The following is a 13655-nucleotide window of genomic DNA, read 5'->3' as shown; positions in this document are numbered from 1 at the left end:
AGGGCCCGTGGGGCGGAGCCGGGACGCCGCCCCGACGCAGGCGGCGGCGCTTCCCTCGCGCGGCCCTGAGGCGTTCGGGCCGTTAGCGCGGCGCGCGGCAGCCCCGCCCCCAGCAGCCTCTCGCGCGCGCGGCGCTCGTGGCCGCGCTGGGCCCAGGCTGTCGCGGCTTGGGAAGCTGGGCCAGTCAAAACGTTACCTCACGGCGGAGCTGGAGCTGGGGCAGGTGAGGGCGGAGACCGGCCAGGCTGGGCGGAGCGTGGCACAGTCCAGCCCTCGCGGCGGCGTTTGACCCGCTCCGAGTTACCCCCCGGTTCACAGGTGGGGCTGGGCCGCTGCGGGGAAGCTGCGCTGTGCTCCGCTCCAGCCAGATAGGCCACGTCTTCTGGCCCATCCTCCTCCCGGGGCATCTTGTCCTGCTCAGGGCCAGTCAGGATGCTGCTCCAAGGCCTAGTCTAGGCCTGAGCTAGGCCCACCTCTTTTTCCATCCCTCCCCAGGCTCCACAACAACGTGCTTGTGCCCACTTTCAAAGGCCCTTCGTAGCAAATCCCACCCACTCATTTCTCCTTCGTTAAAGCACTGTCAGTGCAGTCTCTATCACCACCTTGTATTTCCAAACAAGCCCCTTCATGCTCTCATACTGCCCCACGTTTGGGAGGATTGAGAATAAATGTGAAATTAAAGAATGAGTTCTCTTTATACCAAATTCAAGCAAATGTGTTGTAAAGAAAAGGCTTTCCTGCTACTTGTTAGTCAGGGCCTGAAAATAATAAGTTATAAGACCAGAGGAATGGAGTAGGGAGAATATCTGGTTTAAAAAAAATGAGAGACGGGAAAGCTTCTAGAACAATAGGGATGACTTCAGATGGTTTAAACTAAGACAAAGAATCGGGTCTTAAAAAGCCAACATGGACCTTCCCACGCTAGAGTGTTATCTTAAAAGTAAAGCTTATGCAAACCCATATACAAGGCAAAAAGCTATTGGTCAGCAGGAAGGAGGGGAAAGAAGAGGAGGAAAGACTTTGGGAGAAAGGAGGTTGTAAATCTTATCTGGATTAAAATTAGAGTAAACTGTCTCAAATTAGTTGTTAAGAGTGGTGGTAATTGACTATAATATCTGTTTAAGGATATGAAGAGTTATGAATTTGAGGGTTGTGTCAGACCCTACCTACTCATGCTGGAGCACACCAGGATGAGATGGTTTTCCCTAAATTTGGCCAATGTGTAAGTAGACTGATCATATGCTCACAAATGCTCTCTCTGTATTGGATGTACTGCTTATTTTTAGAAAGTTTAGAGTAATTGTATAAATACCATTCAGCCTTTGGATTTAATAAAGGAATTTATGATTAAGTTAGTGTTGTGGTAATACCTTGCATAAATAATCCCAACAGAGGAGCTCCCCATAAATATGCATAACACTACCTCACCATTATCCTCCTCTAAGTCCCTCTTTAAAATTCCCCTTTGCTGGGATGCTTACAAAATAAAATTGACAACAGCTCAACTCCCACTGTGCTGATCAATATGGTCTCATTGTTTCCTTGTACTCCTGTCTGTCCCCATCTGTTGTTTCATCTTTTACTCAGTTGTAAACTCTGAGACAGGGACAGTTTCCTCCCCATTCGTACAATGCCTAGTACAAGGGATTCCTGATCCATGACTAGGGCTCCTAGATGCTACAACCCTTAAGTAACAGGCACAAGCTTAACTATGCACAATTAAGAATCGTAGCATGAGTGACTTCCAAGGTCACCGGAAATTGGTGGCAGAGCCAGAAACTGAACCCAGCTTTCATACCGATGAGGCACAAGGACAATGTAGAGTTCCCAGTTATATAAAATTTATTAAGCCATTCTCCAAAATCACAAAGTACATTTGGACTGACACTTTACACAAATCCTGCCGTCAGTGACTAGACACAAAAGCATCTAAAGCAATGAACACTGAAAGCAATACAGGGGAATGCCTGCAGATCACTAACTCTTCTGGGGCAAGGTACCCACTGTTGAATATCAACAGTGCTAAGTCTTTTCTGTGTCTGGGTGAGTTCTGGGAGCCCAGGTCTATGCATAGAGATCCTCTCGGTCTGCAGAGTAGACCTCCCCTTCCTGCAACAAGGCGAAGTTGAGGAAGTGAGATGGGCGATGGACCTCATGGTAAAACTCCTTGGGATTCGCTAGCTGCAGCTCATACTTCATGTTGGGATCATGACGAACACCTGGAATTAAGCAGTCCCATTTCAGTCCCCATGCCTGAGACTTCAGCCATTTCCACCCACACAGCTTACCCTGTTCTTCATAACCCCCTGCAGGAAGCAACTAATCATGTTTAAGGTACAAGACTGATGTGATTAAGACATGATGAGCTGGACAGGTTTCTTTCCTCTTTAGCTTTCACAGAATCATTGCAAGCCCCTACTAGAAAAGAACTCTCAACTGCAGTTGGGTGTAAGTATCAAGAGACTTGAAACAGGGAGGGGGAAGAAAGGGGGGAGGGGGGAACAAGGCGTGTTCCCACACACAATGTCTTTAAGCTGAGCTCTTTGCATACATCAGAAGTGACTTGCATCTCTCCTGTCCCCCTGAAAGCTCACCATCTGCCATCCTTCTGTCCCTCTCTATTTCTGGCACTCCTTCCAAATCCCAGCCCCCTTCCTCATGCCAAGAGTTGTGTTCCCCATTCTTGTGCCATGCCACCCCTATTATTGTTCTTTGTGTGGGAAGTCATTCAGGGTGTCAATGTGTTAGATGCTATTAGGAGGATGCACAGAGAGGAGACAGGGATACTGTTATGTTGGAAGACATTAAATGGTACCATCAGCCAGTTTGATCTACAGACAGATGTGCTTGAAACTGGCTCTACTAAACAGATGGCAGGAGCTCTGTGACCCATTTCTCCCTTTCCAGTTTTCTAATTTGCCTAAAAAAAAATTTAAAAAAATCAACAGGATTCTGCCCATTGATGCCTAGAACTTTCCCTGAAATTCTGGCCTTCATCAGATGAGGCATTCAGAAGTTACCATGTCACAGACAGACACCATGGAATTGAGTGTAGGGCTTTGAAAACTCAGTCAACAAGCTGCTCAGATGTGATACAGGGCTCATAGCACCAATAACATTCCCCTTCCCGTAACTGCCCAAGGAGGCGCACAGCCTCCACTTCTCCAAGGACAGCCGGCTAAGGTCTGTGCTGGTAGGGACTCACCCATGAAGTTGTAGTTCCAGGATCCCTGTGCTGGTACCATGAAGAAGCCCAGGAAGCGGTCTGATAGCAACATCTGCACCCTCTCATAGTGGGATGGCAGGTAGCCCTTAGGGTTGTTTCCTTTGTCTGTGTTCTGCCTGCCCCACTCATATCCACTGGGAGTCAGTTTGTAGGCGGTCAGAGTACAGGAGCCTGGGGTAAAACTGAAGAGAAAGAAAGTGGTAGTGACCCAAAACTGCAGATCAGGTGAACCCTGAGACTGAAGGGAGGAAGCTAAGTGCAAACATTCCCCCCCCAGCTGAAATAATACTACCTCTAGCTCAGGGATGGGCAAACTTTTTGGCCCGAGGGCCACATCTGGGGATGGAAATTGTATGGCAGGCCATAAATGCTCTCAAAATTGGGGGTTGGAGTGCAGGAGGGGGTGAGGTCTCTGGGGTGAGGTCTCTGGGGTGGGGCCAGAAATTGGAAGTTCAGGGTGGAGGAGGGGGCTCCGGGCTGAGGGTTGGGAGGGGGTGAGGGCTCCAGCTGGGGGGGTGCGGGCTCTGGGGTGGGGCTGGGGGTGCAGGAGATTGCTCCGGGCTGGGACCGAGGGGTTCAGAGGGGGATCAGTGTTGGGGCAGGAGGGGGGCAGGGATCCAGGCTCCAACTGGCGCTTACTTCAAGCAGCTCACAGAAGCAGTGGCATGTCCCCCCTCTGGCTCCTACGCAGAGGCGCGGCCAGGTGGTTCTGCGCGCTGCTGCATCTGCAGGTGCCACCCCTGCAGCTTCCACTGGCCGCGGTTCCTGTCCATGGCACGCACAGAGCAGGAAAAGCCCCAGGCCCGCTCCCCAGCTGGAGCTTGAGGGCCAGATTAAAATGTCTGAAGGGCTGGCTGTGGCCCCTGGGCCATGCTTTCCCACCCCTGCTTTAGCTCATAGTCTAAGTGATCCACTTCCACAAAATGAGTGCAACATGTTGAGCCTGTCTCCTACACCATACCTCCCAGTCTTACCTTACTTTAGTCTAGGTGCTAAACCTAGAAACACAAAACAGACTCTGATATCCACCCATGCTCCCAAAGATAGGCAGCTCACAGCATGCACATTCCAAACCTGGCCACAGCTAGTCTTCAGAGGCCTGGATTTAGATTATTTTTCCTGTATCTGGCTCAGGCAGCCCACAGAAGCCAGGACCCAGGGGATATTTCTAGTGAAGACCTGGCTGCTTTGCACACCTGCAGGTGATGATGATGGTTTTCTCCCCATCCCATGAGGGATTGTCAGCCATGACCTTGGCATGTGTGGTGACGTCCTGCGGCGAGAGCTGAGGGGACTCATTTGGTTGCGTGTGAATCCACCCCAGGGGCTCCATTTCCTAATGAAAGAAGGCTTGTTAGAGGCAGTGACTGGTAGGTGAGCTCACACACATTATAGCCTGTCTATAAATCATTTGAGTAAATGCTTTCCTTTCCCCAAAGCGGAATGGACCCCCCAAGTAAGGGACACAGAAATGAGACTCACCTTGAGGTACTCATGTTGCGGCAGCTGGCCAGGGAGATGCACCGTCTGATGAGTTCCCCATTGGGGCACCATCACAATGCACCGGATCTCCTTCACTTGGGGATTATCTGGAGGGCTCACACCATACAGGTACCCTGCAATCTAGAAATATGCACAAACATCAGTAAAATCCTTGGGTATTTTCCCTGTAAGGCCATGACAACAGGGTGCACCCACTCTACCTCGTGTTTCCAAGGTCAACAGCCCTTTGTTTGGGGATCCTCACAAGCAGAGGGAGCATCCCAATTTTTTTCAGTGGTAGAAGCAATTACTACACAAGAGTGGGGACATGGAGTTTTTGGAACAGAACTAGAATTCAACTAGTGTGTGTAGCACCATTACTGATGCTCAGTGGAATTCACCACCACCTCTGGGCTTTAGAGAATCAGAGGCAGGGTTGCTCCTCCAGGACTGGCATGTCCCAGTGTGATGAGCTGGTTTTTAAATGTAGGCTTGCTGCATAGACTCACTTGGGCCCTGAGGTCTGAGATGCAGATGAATTTCTTCAGCACATTCTTGGGAAGGATGTAGGTGTAGCCTGTTTCCTTGATGTCATCAGACGAGACATAGATGTGGTTTGTTCTCAAGTGGAGATTGGCAGCAGAGATTGCTCTGTGAATAGGAGATATTATCCAGCAGCTCAGTAACAGACCTCACCTGCCTGCACTCATCCTTCCCACCCAGCACAGCAAGCCCCAGACCCCTTCCATTACCTGACTCGCCACTCCGTCTTGGAGGAGAAGGTCTGAGTTTCATAGTTGCTGGTCGTGGAGGTGATGATTTCATCACCATGCTTGTTAACAGTGCGGGTTTGCGTGGCCGTCAGCTGAGACTGCTCCTTGGTTTGCTTCTCAATCTCTGCAATCTGTTGTCTCTGCTGAGAGGGAGCAGAGATCTCCATCCCCAGGATAATATCGCGGATCTCCGACTGCGTCAGGGATGCCACATTCACACTGAAAAAGAAAACTCACCTGTGTGGCTAAATGTTCTAACATGTATTCCTGAAACACCCTCCCCCACTGAGACACGAGCTCACAGAACACTAGCTAGGGGGAGAGTGGAGCAAGACCCAGTTGGGGAGAGGAAAGTGGATCACGGACATATTGAGTGCAGCCTCCACCTCAACAGCGCTTCAGAAGATGCAGGCACAAATGCTCACACTGTACACATGCCACTGAAGTTTTGATGCAGACACTTCATCTTCTTAGCTGAAAGTGATTAACAGAAACAACCAGCTTCCCTATTGGTCCAGGACTTCCAACTATTTGTGGGGGGAGAAAGCAGGGGAGGCCAACGGGCCCCCTTTAAGCCTCCTCTCTGCCAGGTGGAGGAGTCCAGTAGTACAGTTGTTACTGTAGCAGAGAAAGGGGTGGTAAGGGCTGGTCCTATGCTGACAGATCTCTACTGCTTACTTGTTCTTTTTCCCATAGTCAGCGAGGATCAGGTCCTTGAGCTGCACCTCCACCTTGATCCACTCCTCATCTGTCAGGGTGGGCCAGATATGGTGAGGCTCCGTTATGGTGGTCTTGTCTGGTTTCAGGATCACTTTGGCACGGTCGTTGTTTACATGCAGTGCCCGGAGGATCAGGATCAGACGTGAGAATGCCTATGGGAAGAGAGATGCAGCCATTCAGCAAGGAGAAAAGCCTGACATACAGGAAGATATTGGTGACTTACTCCTGCCTCAGGGGACAGTTATGTTGCAGATACAACACAAAGACAGTTCTGAAGTGAACTGTCATTGATGGAGAAAAAACACAAGCACAGTTTAGTGCCACTGCTGGGACTGAGGCTTCCTGGCAAAGCAAGTCCCTGAATAAAGGATGGGGATCCCTGCCCCGTTCTTTGCTGCATGTAGCTGGCAGCAAAGCAATTTACGTCTAGGCAACCATCCTGAACCGCTTTGACATGCAGCAGTTGCAAAGGGGACCCTCACCTACGACTATCAACTATAATACAAATAATTTGCAAAGCAGCCATTTGGGGTGGACCCCAGACCTCACCGTGTAAGAGGAGATGGTTTTCAGCCAATCATCATAAAGGTTGAAGAGAACCATTTGGGGCTCAGTAGCCTTCAAGATGAGATCTCCAAACTTCTCAACTTTCAGGCAGGCCTGGAAGGGCAGCTGCAGCTCGGATCCTTTAATCACAATGTTTGGGAAATCCAGCAAGTGCACCTGGAGTTCAGAGAGAGAGAGAAAGAAAGAACAGGAATAAAACCACACAAATTCTTCAGTATCTCCACCTGCCCCTATAGATCGCAGAACCCTGATCTAGAGCTCCACTGTGGAGCTGCTTAAGGGATTAATGCCTGTGCAACCCCATATTTAATGCATTGATACAGAAAACTCACCCCTCACTTGCCCACTCTGAAGTAAAACAGAAAACCCCCTGCTCTATAACGTCTAAAGGATTTTATAATGGTGCCCATCCCCATAGTATCTGATCCTTTACCTCAAGTGGGTCCAGCATGCCCTTCCTGGTGACTATGATCTGCTTGGGCTGCTCCTCCACAGGGAGGGAGCGAATCAGGGCAGCCACTTCCTCAGCAGTCTTCCATTTGGCCAGCTACAGAGGAAGACAAGGTTAGAATACGATTGCACACACCACCCACCCCTTCACAGGAGAAAACAGCTTGACCTTTGCGGATGAGAGGAACCCTTGAGTAAGCACCACAGCGTGGATCAGCACAGTGAAACGCTCCTGTTAATGAGCGGGCTGGGCAATTACACCATCTCGCTGTGCTCCACCAGCACATCCCCAGTCCGGCTGGGGAAGTGAACTGATTATAAAGTCTAAGGGGAGTCAATTCAACCAGTCATTTTGTGACGAGCCCTCTCAGCCTCATGTCACTGGCACTCCCTCTGTCTGGAGGCACAATCCACTAGAGCAGCTGTTGTGAGTGAACTACTTGCAAAACCCTGGTGCTGGTGGGGGAGGGCAGACAAGTTCGGATTCCAGCCCATGGGCCCTGCTTAGGAGTGCAGGCTCTTTACACCCCCAAAAAGCCCAGAGCTCCGACAAAAATGCACCATTAACAGTGAAATCAAGGAGTCCTGTCCTATAGTAGAGATTGGGCTTAGATCTCACTTTATTGGGACTTCCCAGTGCTCCAGAGACCTATCAAGCTCCCACATGGAGGCGCCTCCTGCTCACTGTTACTAAACAAGTCTCCGGAAGCAGCTAGAGTGATTCCCTGGTCCACTGTCCCCTCCACGGTCCCTGGCTCTTACCTGGCCCAGACGCTTCTGTCCTGCCCACACAGAGGTATGGATGATCTTCAGGAAGAGCTGCCCAGTCCTGGGATTGAAGATGAAAATGGCCCCATTGATGGGCTTTGTGGTCAAGTTCCCTTCAAAGGTCTGGAAAAAACACCAAGGTGAAAATGCTAATGTGAGCTGTACGTGCTGGGACCAAACAGTGACAGGACAGCAAACACCTGTGTAATGAGTTCTGGTTCCCAGCCCCACATAAATGTAACAGCTTCTGTGTATGCACTGCACAAACTTCCATGTCCATTAGTTCCCAGGCTCACCAGAATCCAACAGATTACGTCATCCCTGCCCCAGACTCCCCTAGCCACAGTACGTTACACAGCCCTCCTTCCTATTCCCTCGTCAAAGGTTCCTCCCACCTGCCGCGCTCACCTTGTGAATGGTAACTCTGTACACGTTGGTGTCATCTACAAACCAGATGATCTGATTGGAGAAGAGCTCCCCATAGTTCTGGGAGGAGAGATAGGGTTCTGTGGGCTCTGATGAGTAAAGCTGCAGCCCCTTGCGGATACGCTCCCTCAGTACGTACAGTGCCGGGTTTGCCTTCATAATCTTGGCCATGGCCTGCTGAATCAGAGGCTTGCTTCCAGGGAACCAGTTCCCATAAGCACTGGGGAGGAAGCAGCACGGCACTGGGTCAGTAGCAGATTTCACCGCAACACCAGCTCAAGATCTGAAAGGCAGCAGCAGCCTTTTCCCAGAGAAGAGGCTTGGAGCACTGCCCCTCCCCACACAGGCAAGAGCAGATGCTGCAGCCATCAGCATGTCCCATAGAGGAGATGTGGTCCATCTCTGGCCCCAGCACACTGCTCTCCTCACAATGTCCTTGGGAGTTGTTCATCTGGCGACCCCTCCCTTCGCTTCCCCACACAATGACGAGGGGGAGCCACAAAGAGCACAGCAGTCCCCAAAGCAGCTGCAGCTGCTCCACTGGTGCTGGGGATCCCCAGGGAAGTGGCCTGGCCTTCAGAAACTGCTCCCCGTTCCGTTAGTGAACAGTTAGCACTGTAGACAGACATGGCTCCATCTTTCAGGCCCAGAGTGAGCCTGCAGAGAAATCCCCCCATTAAGAATGCAAGCGACCCCAGGATTTAAACGGATTTGCTGTGACACAACCCACAATTATTAACAACTCAGCAGTTAGCCTCACCCCATTCATTGTGTGTATCCTTCCCACGCCACCCCCTCCCTCTCTGCTACCCTTACAGGCACAGAGCCGGCTCTATTTGTTCTGATGCATACCCAAGGCGCCCATGGCACTGTGAAAGTTTTGGCAATAAAGACGTTGCAGTCCCAAGGCGAGGGGTCATACCTGTGCAGGTTATAGGCCAGGTCAATAGCAATGAGCACGCCAGTGGGGGAGGGGTAGATACTCATGTTGTCCGTGGTGTAATCCAGGAACTTGGCTCTTGCGTAGCGCTCAATGTCATGGGAGTCATAGTCGCCCCAGCGCAACTGGATATCAATCCAGTATTTCTGAGTGGTGGTACTGTCCATCACATCCCTGGGGAGTAGAAAAGAAAAACGGCCATCAACTCCTACCTCCCAAAGGGCAGCTGCAGCCAGACCTTGCTGCAGTTGTGGCATCACCACCCTTGGCAAATAGCACTTACTGCCAAGTCTCAGCACTAAAGCCAATTGTTAATTATGCAGAGGCAGCAAGACCCAAGTTTAGGGAGACTTCATTGTCACATCGGTGCAGAGATGCCTGATGGGACAGTGATCTGAAGGAGATCAGCCTCAGTTTCATATTGGCTCAGATCAGGAAGAATTGCTATTGGTCTTACATTTAACTGGAAGGGGTCACCAGCCCCTGAGGAAAGTCTCCAGTGAGGGCTCAGCCACATGAAATCTGGGGTGAGGTGCACCTGTAAAGGTACCGACTCCAGTCCATATCTTAGGCCCCCAGGACAGCAGGGTCACCAGCAGCACTACGTTTAGTGCTGTAGCTCCTTTAATGTTGAGTGGTAGAAGTGAGGTGCTTCAGGGAGAGGGACAACAGCAGAAGTGGCACACAAGATGCTTCTGGCCACACCCTCTCTAGAAAAGTCAATGCAGATGCAGAGGAGAAAGAACATTGAATGTCCTGAACCAGGGCCACAACTGTAGCCAAGTCACTGCTGGTGGGCAGGCCTCTGTCCTACTAGGAACCCAAAGAGACCCTTGAATGCCTGAGGGACACGGGCTCCATGCTCAGCGGCTCTGCACCCCACAGAAACAGGGAGGAGAGACTGGACAGCACTTACTTGGAGTCTGCCAGCAGGGACGGCCGTGACACATTCCATTTATAGGAGGCAAAGAGGAGGATATCTGCACAGGAGGAGTTCATCTTATAGGACTTCCTGGGGTGGATGGTCTCCTTCTGCACGGTCTCAATCTCTAGAGCATCCAGCTCTTGATCGAACACCTGGGGAGACGGCGATCTGAATAAGGCAAAGAGCAGTGCACAGGAGGGCGGGAAGAACCCCCACCCCAGCAATAGCAGCAAGCACAGCACCAGGGAAAAAGCCAGCTGTGTCCTCTTGCCATCTCCTTCTGCCTGAGGTCACTGGGGGAGGTGCAGCCCTGCTGTAACTCCCATAGCAGAATAGATGCTAAATGATGGGATTTCCCTGGGCAATCTCCACTGCAGGTGGCAGGCTGTTGTAGGTTAAACCCTTGTTCCCCCAAAATTGGAAAGGGGCTTTCTGGGGGCACTGCTGGTAACAAAAAGCCTCCTTCAAACACCGCAGAAACAGAATTACATACATCTGCACCCCCTTCCTCAATGCCCCACTCACTTGACACAAATCCATTACAATGCTCTCGTGAATCTTTTGCCACAAGTGGGCTCGGAAGATCTGAATGAGGGAAATCTTCAATGTGGGGATCTTGCCATGCATGAAGATACCTGTCAAATCCAGTTGCACCTGAAACCCGACATACACCTGACAAGAGAACAGCAACCATGAGAACATGTCACATCACAACCAGCCCCAGGCCTGGGTGAGCCCAAGATCAGAGGATGAAGCCAACTGCTGCTCTATGGAGACATGTATTTTTACCAGTATTAGAATCTGAATGTTACCCTTTAGAATGTGCTTTGAAGGACGGTGAGAATTAAAGAACTTGCCTCAAACACAACTCATCTAATTGTATTCCACAGAGATACAAGTCCATGGAGGAGGACTTTACTTACATTGGCTCTGTTAATGGTAGGAGACCACCAGAGGGTGAACCGTCTGTTGGGGATCTGGTTCAAACCTGATCTTTGGGCATTTGTCAACTTCTTCCACTTCATTGATTCCTCAAAGCCACTGGCCTTCTCCCTGAAAGGAACAGATGCAATCAGCTCTGTAAGAAAGCTATCCCTCCCCCGGGAAGGGAGAGTGGCTTACTCGCAGCGAAGACCATACATAGCACAGAGTTGGGAAATGTATGGTTGGAAAGGGCCTTGAGAGGTGCATCAGCACAGGGGGCTGGACTAGGTGGCCCTTTCAAGGCTCCTCCCAGCCTTGCATTTCTAAGATTTTATAATCTTGTCCATCCCCCTGCCCTGAGTCAACAGTGTGACACGGCTGTAAAAAAGCAAACATCATACTGGGATGTATTAGCAGGAATGTTGAAAGACACGAGAAGCAATTCTTCCACTCTACTCTACTCCACGCTGATTAGGCCTCAGCTGAGTACTGTGTCCACTTCTGGGCACCACAGAAGAGCAACAAAAAGGATTAAGGGTCTAGAAAACACAACCTATGAGGGAAGATTGGAAAAATTGGGTTTGTTTAATCTGGAGAAGAGAAGACTTTGGGGGGGGGGGGGACTAGGACAGGAGAAAAGTTTTCAAGTACATAAAAGGTTATTACAAGGAGAAGAGAAAAATTCTTCTCCTTAACCTCTAAGGATAGTACAAGAAGCAATGGTCTTAAACTGCAGCAAGGGCAGTTTAGGTTGGACATTAGGAAAAGCTTTCCATCTGTCATGGTAGCGAAGCACTGGAATAAACTGCCCAGGGAGGTTGTGAAATCTCCATCACTGGAGATTTTTAAGAGTAGGTTAGACAAACATGAGTGCAGGAGACTGGACTCGATGACCTCTTGAGTCCCTTCCAGTCCTACGAGTCTAGAAGGCGGGATCAAGAGTACCTAGATCATCTCTAACAGGTTCTTAAAATCCTCCCATGATGGGCATTCCACAATGTCCCTTGAGAATCTATTCCAGTACTTAACTATCCTTAAGAATTAGAAAGTTTTTCCTAATCTCCCTTGCTGCAGAATAAACAGATTACTTCTCATCCTACCAATTTGTATTTGTGCATTTGATTTTTCCTCCTTAAGTGCAGTACTTTGCATTTGTCTTTGCTATGCTATAATGAGACTGTGTTGGGGGACAGGGGTAGCATTAGCACTACACAGGAGAGGTAAGTTTTCTGCCGAAAAAGTCTTCAGTGAATAACAGGGCCTTTCCTCACCAGAAGAGACCCTCCCAGGTTGGGAAGTAGGTTCCCTTGAAGAGGGTGTGCTCCAGGATCCCCTCCACTCCACCCAGTGCTTGGATCATATCTGTGCGGTAGTTGTTCAAGTTCCAGAGCTTCCCATCATGGCGCTGATGTGTCCACCAAAACGGGTTCTGTTTCAGAACCTGTATACAACAGAAGAAGGATGTCAGTGCAAAGAGGCTCTGCACCCAGCCCAGCTATTTAACCTTGCAGCACCCACAATGGAGATCTCACTAGAGCTAGGAACCAAGATGCCGGTGTTAATGAGTAAATTAGATGACCCACTGGTGGAAAAAGGAGGGCTGACCCAGAACGTGAATTCACAATGGACAAGTCAGCCTGGATTCAAAAAGATGTTTAATGGCTTTCTACTGGTCAGTATTTTAAAAGCGATCAACAGGGAGAATTTACATTAGGAAGCCAATATTTTGCAAAGAGTGCCACTGAGTCCACATGCCGATTCTCAACATCTGGTCACTCAGCACCCCACAGAGCTGTGTTCCGTATGCCCCTGCATACTCCCAGTAAGGAGAGTGCTGTTTAAGGATGGGGCAGGTTACATTTCCTGACTTTTTTCATAAAGGCCTTTAGCAGTCCCAGCTCATAGGTCTAGTTCCTTCCTAAAGCAGAGAGACCAGGAAACTGCATCTGCTGTAGTGCAAAGGGGAGAGGAGAAATAGGCTCCTCCACCGGGGCTGGCAGGTGCCTGCCACCCAGTAAGTTTCAGAGCTTCCAAGGGCAATTCCCTGTTGGTACCTGGTACTGTTTGAAGTCTGTCCTGACCCTCCAGCCTTTATCATAAGCAAGGGTGTGCCGGTCTTTCTGGAAGAGGGTATTAATGCGAGGAATCCCTCTGTCCCATGAGTCCTCTAGATCCTCCAGAGTCAGACGCCTTGAGAGAGAGAGAGAGAGAGATTTCAAAACAATGGATTTAAACCCAAAGACTCCAGCCAAATAAGGTCCTGGCTTCAGGAGTTCTTAGCAAGGAAGAGGTTTCTGCTACATAAAGCATCTGCAGGTTCATAAAGTATCTGCTGTAGGCTACTATGATCAGTAAAATTTGGACTTCAAAAAGCTGCCCCAACATTTGTACCAGTGATCCATCCTTGTGCTGTTGCTCCATGATGAAAAGAGATGACACTCGCTAGCATCAGTC

At 49.9% G+C, this 13655-nt stretch overlaps 1 protein-coding gene across 1 annotated transcript in view; it reads right to left on the bottom strand.

Moving 5' to 3' along the window:
- Positions 1-1819: 1819 nt before the first annotated feature.
- Positions 1820-13655, bottom strand: part of PRPF8 (pre-mRNA processing factor 8) — a 30741-nt gene continuing 18905 nt past the window's right edge. The window contains exons 27-43 of the mRNA XM_039507871.1: positions 13256-13391; positions 12473-12642; positions 11201-11330; positions 10803-10949; positions 10269-10429; positions 9335-9526; positions 8395-8632; positions 7981-8109; positions 7202-7315; positions 6751-6924; positions 6160-6353; positions 5461-5700; positions 5218-5359; positions 4709-4849; positions 4423-4562; positions 3206-3408; positions 1820-2219 (exon numbers count right to left, since the gene is read on the bottom strand). Coding sequence (XP_039363805.1) covers positions 2065-2219; positions 3206-3408; positions 4423-4562; positions 4709-4849; positions 5218-5359; positions 5461-5700; positions 6160-6353; positions 6751-6924; positions 7202-7315; positions 7981-8109; positions 8395-8632; positions 9335-9526; positions 10269-10429; positions 10803-10949; positions 11201-11330; positions 12473-12642; positions 13256-13391 — 2806 coding nt within the window. The 3' untranslated portion in view covers positions 1820-2064. The remainder of the gene's footprint in view (positions 2220-3205; positions 3409-4422; positions 4563-4708; positions 4850-5217; positions 5360-5460; positions 5701-6159; positions 6354-6750; positions 6925-7201; positions 7316-7980; positions 8110-8394; positions 8633-9334; positions 9527-10268; positions 10430-10802; positions 10950-11200; positions 11331-12472; positions 12643-13255; positions 13392-13655) is intronic.

Source organism: Mauremys reevesii, linkage group 20 (assembly GCF_016161935.1).
Source record: "Mauremys reevesii isolate NIE-2019 linkage group 20, ASM1616193v1, whole genome shotgun sequence".
Classification (NCBI taxonomy): domain Eukaryota; kingdom Metazoa; phylum Chordata; order Testudines; family Geoemydidae; genus Mauremys; species Mauremys reevesii.
This window is presented reverse-complemented; position numbering and strand designations above follow the sequence as displayed.